This window comes from Elaeis guineensis, chromosome 6 (genome assembly GCF_000442705.2).
Source record: "Elaeis guineensis isolate ETL-2024a chromosome 6, EG11, whole genome shotgun sequence".
In the NCBI taxonomy this organism is placed as follows: Eukaryota; Viridiplantae; Streptophyta; class Magnoliopsida; order Arecales; family Arecaceae; genus Elaeis; species Elaeis guineensis.
The window spans coordinates 12,804,494-12,812,199 of NC_025998.2; the positions used below are offsets into that span (position 1 = coordinate 12,804,494).

General features: G+C 39.8%; 1 protein-coding gene across 4 annotated transcripts in view; it reads right to left on the reverse strand.

The window, feature by feature from the left end:
* Positions 1 to 7,457, reverse strand: part of LOC105047202 (probable solanesyl-diphosphate synthase 3, chloroplastic) — a 30,473-nt gene extending 23,016 nt beyond the window's left edge. The window contains exons 1-3 of one of the 4 annotated variants that reach the window (XM_019851252.3): positions 6,312 to 7,457; positions 5,868 to 6,045; positions 5,651 to 5,781 (exon numbers count right to left, since the gene is read on the reverse strand). In XM_019851252.3, the coding sequence (XP_019706811.1) occupies positions 5,651 to 5,781; positions 5,868 to 5,997 (261 nt within the window). In that variant the 5' untranslated portion in view covers positions 5,998 to 6,045; positions 6,312 to 7,457. The other 3 variants (XM_073259201.1, XM_010926021.4, XM_073259202.1) reach the window with 3 other exon arrangements.
* Positions 7,458 to 7,706: the final 249 nt, after the last annotated feature.

Below are 7,706 nucleotides of genomic sequence, written 5' to 3' on the forward strand. Positions count from 1 at the left end.
GCAGTAGGGGCAGTTTTACAGTAGAAATTCAATAAGGAACCACATGTGATTTACTATACAAGCAAAACTCTCTCGGATGCTCAACTGAACTACACCACAATAGAGAGAATTGTTTGTAGTTGTGTTTGCCCTAGATAAATTTAGGTCATACCTTTTGGGCTCCAAGGTCTTAGTTTACTCTGATCATGTAGCATTAAAACATCTACTATTCAAGAAGGATATAAAGCCTAGGCTGATTAAATGGGTCCTTTTGTTGCAAGAATTTGACCTGAAAATTTTAGATAAAAAGGGTTCCCAAAATGTGGTAGTAGATCATATATCAAAGATCTTGGTAAAACACAATAATGAAACCATTAGAAATAGGTTCCTTAATGAACAACTCTTCTCAGCATCTTCTAATAATCTTTTCTGGTTTGCACACATAGTTAACTACTTGGCGATAGGACAAGTTCCGTCCTACTGGACCCAACAAGACAAATATAGATTCTTTGCCCAAGTAAAATATTATTTTTGGGAAAAACCAGAGTTGTTTAAAATTTGCCCAAATCAAATTATCCGACGATGTGTCCCTGAGTGTGAAGTTCAAAGTATCCTGACCTTTTGCCACTCATTAGCCTGTGGGGGACATTTTAGTGGAAAGAAAACAGCAGCAAAAGTGCTACAGAATGAATTTTACTGGCCAACACTATTTAAGGATGCTCATGATTTCTACAGTAATTGTTTGAAATGTCAACAAACAAAAAATATTTCAAGAAAAGATATGATGCCCCTGTCCCCCATTTTAGTAGTTGAAATTTTTTATGTTTGGGGAATTGACTTTATGGGCCATTTTCCTTCCTCTGGTGGTTATAAGTATATATTGGTGGTAGTAGATTATGTTTCTAAGTGGTAGAAGCCATGGCAACACGAACCAACGAGCATAAGGTAGTATTAAGGTTTATTCAAAGGAATATTATAAGTCGGTTTGGTTATCCTAGGGCCATAATCAATGATAGGGGTATGCACTTCATGAATAGGCATTTTGAAGCTTTAATAAGGCAATACGGAATAACTCATACGATAGCCACCCCATATCACCCCCAAACCAGCGGACAAGTAAAAGCCTCCAATAGAAAAATAAAAAAGATATTAGAGAAAACAGTTAGGTCCGATCGAAAAGATTGGTCTGAGAGATTAGATGATGCACTGTGGGCCTACTGTACTGCTTACAAGACCCCTATAGGAATGTCCCCTCACCAGTTTGTTTTTGGAAAACCTTATCATCTATCGATAGAATTCGAACACCGTGCATATTGGGCACTAAGAAAATTTAACTTTGATATAAAAAATGCGGAGTCGAAAAGGAGACTTCAATTAAATGAATTAAAGTTACACAATGAGAGATATGAGAGAGCTAAAATCTATAAGGCTCGAACCAAAGCTTACCATAATAAAATCATTTTAAGAAAAATAATCAAACCTAATCAAAAAGTATGGCCGTTTAATTCTAGATTAAGACTGTTCCCTGGTAAACTTCACTCACGTTCGCACGGACCATTCATTGTGACCCAAGTTTTTCCCCACGAAACCGTAGAACTTGAAGATCCAAAGCAGAAAAATACTTTTAAGGTTAATGGGCAGAGACTGAAATATTATATGGATAGTATAAGGGATAGAGAGCAAATCGGGTCTATGGATCTGGTTGAACCGGTGTATGAACCACCATGAACTTTGACTTGATCTGGCTGAAGATCTTAAATTTCATGCTTGTTGGGAGGCAACCCAGTATTTTATCTTTCAAATTATCTAGTTTTTATTTTGTAGGAATCTAATAAAGATGATTAGCTCAATTGGGGGGAGCATATCATCAACATCCGATGAGAATCCAATAGAGAACAAGGAAGAACTTACAAACAACAACAAATCAGGTGGTATCCCTCCTTGATGAATATTTTTGTTTTTATTTTCTTCCATTGGGGATAATGAAAATAAAGTTGGAGGGAGAATAATTAAATTAATCAAGTCCTCAAGTATGACCATAATAAGTTTTGTGTACCAGATTTTGTCTCGATTTGGAGTTAATAGGACATTCTAATTGATGAATAATTAACGATTTAGATAATTTTAGAGATATTAAAGGGTAAATTATTAAAAAAAGTCAAATAAATGAAAGAGTTTAGACCAGAATAAATTTTGAAGTGATTCCAGAATCCTCTTTCTACCTATCTTAATAAAAAATCTACTTCATAGAGGTATGGGTGGAAAGGTCAAGATATGCAAAAATTTTTCTTATTTTTCTTTAAAAAAAAGAGAGAATTTCGTATTGTCTCACTGAGTAACCGTGCCTCTTCACCTAAGTAAATGTTGTGGTTCACGTCAAAAGGTGAAGATGCTAAAAGATCAGTTATAGAGTCAGTCTCACCTTATAGCTTTTTTCTGACTCGAGTCAGTAAGTCCGAGAGATATTCTATACTTAATGCCCTAAAATCAATTAGTTTGAGAGTCATTGGCCGAAAGCTTGCTACAAAGATCAGCTAGAAGGCTCAAGAGGCTAAGACATTGCATTAGACTCTTTTTGAAAAAAAATAGCAAATAATAGAGAGACTAAATTGTAAGAAGATAATAAATCCACCTCACATAAAGTTAAAAGACTTAAAGAGTAGAATGGAGAGTTGGTAAAAGAAAAACTCTAGAAATTTTTATGGACTTCACTCGACCACTAAATGGATAGAATTGATAATTTAATGAAGTACCTCTTTGATGGTCTAGTCAGATATCAACTGACTTTAGAACTGCGTAGGATAACTTTTAATTCAAGGACGAGTTGGCATACATTGCTAATTTATCTACTTTAGTTGAGGACGAGCAAAATTCAAGTTGAGGAGTGTGATAAACACTTAAATTAAGTCACTAGAAGCATTCAATTTTATTTAATTGCTTTTTATTTATTAAGAATTTGATGCTCTCTAGTTTATTTTGCAGGTAATTGACAGATTGGACTTAATGTGATTATATGATGCGGATACGGGTGTCACGCAAGCATGGAACGGCATCCAAAATTATGAAGAAAGATAGGACACACTAGGAATTTAAGCAAAAGAAGTTATTTTTGAAAATTCCTTTGAGAGCATTAAATAGGAGTGGGACCCATGTGTATTTAAAACAAAAAGGTGAACTGGTGGCTGAGTGATGATAACTTAAGAAAGATCAAAGCAAAGAGACATACGTGGGGCCATGAACATTAAATACGAAAGAGATTCTTTTGGCTAAGTTTTTGGCGCGTGGGCTTGTGTGGGTGCTGGCACACACGCAGTGTCAAAAACAGCACGCGGGATGCAGGATTCAAATACGGGCACGGCTTCACTAAGAGAGTGGGCACGATAGCGAGCGGATTCAAACAGAAGCAGATCAGATGGGCGTGATTTGAATTCATGCAAATTGAACGCACAGGGCATTCCAAATTGACAGCAAAAAAAAAAAAGAACACGTGACTTTTTGGCAAGTGTGTGGATTGACAGCAGATTGGAACAGTGGGGCATGATTTCAACAAGCGAGTTTTTGTTCAAGCGGCCTGAGATGCAAGACATGCCTGGGATGTAGAAACAGAGGCGCAGCTGACATGAGTTGGAGCTCTATTTAAAGGAAACACCAAAATATCTTATGGGGGCATGCCAAAAAAACAACGACCCAGCCACCACCGTTCTCCATGCCTCCACTATTCTTCTCCCATCAGCCTCCCTCCATGCCTCACCTAGGCTAGCCATCCAAACACCCAAAAGCCTTTACAATCCATCACACGCCACCCCTTCTTCCATCTCCAAACCTCCAAATAACCAACCTAAAGCCCTTTTCTTCTCCGCAAAAACCTCTCCTCCGGCTCTTGATCCCTTTTCCAAGCTGTTGGAAAGAAGTCCTTAGAGTTCCAGGATGAAAGATTCAGCAAGAAGTATCCCCATGGCCGGCTAGTCGTCACATCTCAGAAAATCGCTGTAATCTTGTTTTGACAGTGTGCTTCCTTTTCAAATCTTTTGTATTTCTCTCTTAATATACAATAAAGATCTGTTTTGCTTGCATTTATCTTTGTCTTTATTTTTCTTGCATAAAAATTTTTATCAAGAATAGTTTATGACCCTTAGGATGAGCTATGATCTACGGATACGGTTTGTGCTCTTAAGATAGATTATATTTAGATAGGATTTCTTATCTTTTGTATCTAAATAATTTTGACTAGCCTATAATTTTAAGGGACGGGCCGTAATCCAAGGGTACGGACCGTGCTCTCTAAGATAGATTATATATTTATTGATTAAATACCAATCCAAGGCATATTAAGAAGAGTACCGACTGTCTAACAAGAAAGCAGTTGAGATCCTGAGAATCCATCCTCATACTTGATACCAAATTTAATTGGTCTTAATTTATTTACTCTTTCAATTACTAGCCTTAATCAATCTTTATCCTACTTTTAACTTAAATCTCAATCTCTCAAACGTAATTAACACGATCTCTGTGGATACGATTTCGACTCACGCTATTTACATAGTAGTGAGTTAGTTTATTTTTGACACTTACGATAGCGATCAGAAGCTTATCTATTTGACAGTCCAAGAACTGACATTTCCTTCACAGTGGGGGTAGTTAGTTAGTATATGCAAAAGCCTAAGGTATGTCATTGGGATGCTGTATTACAAATCTTGCATTACATTAAGAGAGCCTCAAAGAAAGGTCTTTTATATAAAAGAAATGGATATATACAAATTGAAGCCTATTCCGATGCTGATTATGCTAGCTCGATAGTGACAGAAGATCTGCATCAGGTTTTTGCATCTCTATTGAAAAAAATCTTATCACATGAAAACGTAAAAAACAAACAATAATAGCCCGTTCAAGTGCTAAGGCTAAGTATAGATCGATGGCTCACACAGCTTGTGAGATGATATGGGTCAATTCTTTATTAGGAGAACTTGGTGTATCTTGTTCAGAGCCTATGGTGATGCATTGTGACAATTCGTTTGCTATATACATTGCAAACAATCCTATCTTTCATGAACGGACTAAACATATTGAGATCGATTGTCACTTCGTTCGGGATGCTGTTCTGTTAGGAAAGATTGTTACTCCCTACACAATATCAGAGGATCAGTTGGCTGATATCCTTACCAAGGCTTTTGGACCTACTCCTTTTTTTCCTTTATATATCAAGCTAGGAATATTTGATATATATGCTCCAGCTTGAAGGGGAGTGTTAGAGAAGAAATATAGTTATTAGTTATATTTTTAGTATAGTTATAACCATATTTGGTTATAACCATATATTAAGATCTCATCATATTTTGTATGTGTCCAAGTACATTGTATCTAGTATATGTCCAAATACATTGTATCTAGTATGTGTCCAAGTACATTGTATCTAGTTGCCTATAAAGACCCTTTAAGAGGCTAGAAGAAAGAATATAATAATTTCTTTCTCTTCTCTCCATTGATCAGTCTTCTTGAAACATTAATCAGGTTTCCTGAATTCCTCCTGGGTAAGAAAATTTTATTTTTCCCCCAATTTGCATTATAGCGACACCCCATATCTTATCCACAATTAAACGACAGACATTAGCAACATAAATCAAGAGAGATGTCGAAATTGTTATGCCTGGATAAAATAGAATGGTGTACTCACTGATTTTAAATTGTTGTTTAGCTGTTGCAGATCTTTGGAAACCGCTTCCAGCAAAGAAGACATCTGAATGGGTCCATTACCAGATACCAACGGCTTGATACCCACAGGCGGCCCCAAACTCGGAACATCCACTGCAAGCCTAAGACAGCAATCACCTTGTCCATCCCAATAAGATCCTAAATCCCGCTACCAAATACCAAGAAAGGAAACAAATTACCATTCTGTGTGGATGGGACCTGGCAGCGAACACCACCACTGCGCCTCCAAACCGACCTCCGCCGCGACCTCCCATTGCCGCCGCAAGCGATCAGATCTGCACCTCTCTGGCTACACGTCAACGAAAACATCCTCTCAATAACCCAAGGACTGGCAGCACGACCAATCAAGAAGCCCACCTGTTCTTGAAACAAACGGAGGCAGAGCTCAAGCACATGCCAACGTTCAAACTCCAACGCCAAAATCAAATCATTGGGAATCAGGCCAAAAAATACAACAGCATCATTGATAACTCAGTCTCTGTTGAGAATCTCAAGAAGATTTTCCCCTCAGTCTGAGTCTGGAGGACCCGCCAGGCCTTGAATAAATAGGATAGGCATGACGAGTTATATGCTTGTGATTTTGTATAGAGGGAGGGAGGGAGGGAGGAACATTTTTCAAATACCTGTGGAACTTTCACAGGCTTTTTGGTGGATCCATGAGGTCCACGAGAGCTTTTGTTAATGGGTCCTCCTTATCATTTGAGGGAGAGAGAGACAGACCGGATTTTGCCAGTGGTAGGGCTGGAATTGGGCACAAGCCGGCTTGAGGCCCATCGGGTCGAATCGATTTCGGTTTGGACTTCAGATTAGACTCGAAACAGTTTAGATTGAGTTCGGGTCTAAACATAGAGCCCATTTACCTTTCAGATTAAGTTTGGGTATATCTTTGGTCCGATCCGAACCCGAAATCGGGTCCGATAGTAGCCCGAAATCCATCTTACCATATGCACACGGACCGCGCCAAATCCCATGGTGAATAACACGCCACGTTACCCCTTGTTTTTCTGTTTTTTATCAAGAGCCTCTCTTCGACTTCGAGAAGCTTCTCCAGTTCTCCCTTCAGGCCATCTCCTCCTCCTCCGCAGCCTTCCGCATGGTGGTGGCAGCCTCCAACCAGAGGCTCTCCTACTCCTCTCTCTCTCTGCGACATGGCCTCTTCCTCCTCCTTGCGATGCAGCATTCTCTCCATCTCTCTTGACTACCCCCAAGCACCAGCCATCCCTAGAGATCTCCGAGAGCTTCTAGCTTCCCGCTCATCGTGGTGTAGAAGGATGAGGTGGGCTCCAGCTCACCGCCGTCGACGGCTATCGTGCCACTGTCGTTGTCCCCAACGACCTCGCCCTCATTGACATCCTCGCCATGGCCCATGAATGGTGTCGACATCTTCGTCTCCGAGAGCGCCTCTCCGGGCATCCTCCTCCTTCTCCGTGGCTTTTCGCATGGCGGCGGCCTCCAACCTCGAACGCCTTCCTTTCCCTCTCCTCGATCTTGGCCTCCTCTTCACGCTCCCGAATCGCCTTCCGCTTTTCCTTCCTCGTCATGCCACAGTAGCCACCGGGTTCTCCTGCCAGCTCTGACAATGCTCCACCGACAATCGGGAAGGATCACATGAGATAGGATGGAAGTTTCGAGGGAGGGAGATAGAGGAAGGAGAGAGAAATAGAGGGAGAGCGAGGGGTTCGGCTGGATCTCGGGCTCGGGTCAGTCTGGTTGGTTTCGAGCCGTGCTTGTGTTTGCGCTCAGACAGGGCTCGGGCCTCAAGGTTCAAAAATTTTTAGGCGTAGATCCGATCCAAAATTAGAAAAAATATTTTGAATCAGGTTCGGATAAAAATATGATCCGATGATTTATTTTCAGTCCTACATATCTATAGAAATCTATGGATAAGATATGGAGTGGGGAATATAGGGGTGGAAGGATAAGGACGCTATTGGTAGATAATTTATACTAGGAAACTAGTTTTGAACCCATACATTGTGCATAGATTCTAGATCATATAATTGATTTTTTTATAAAAA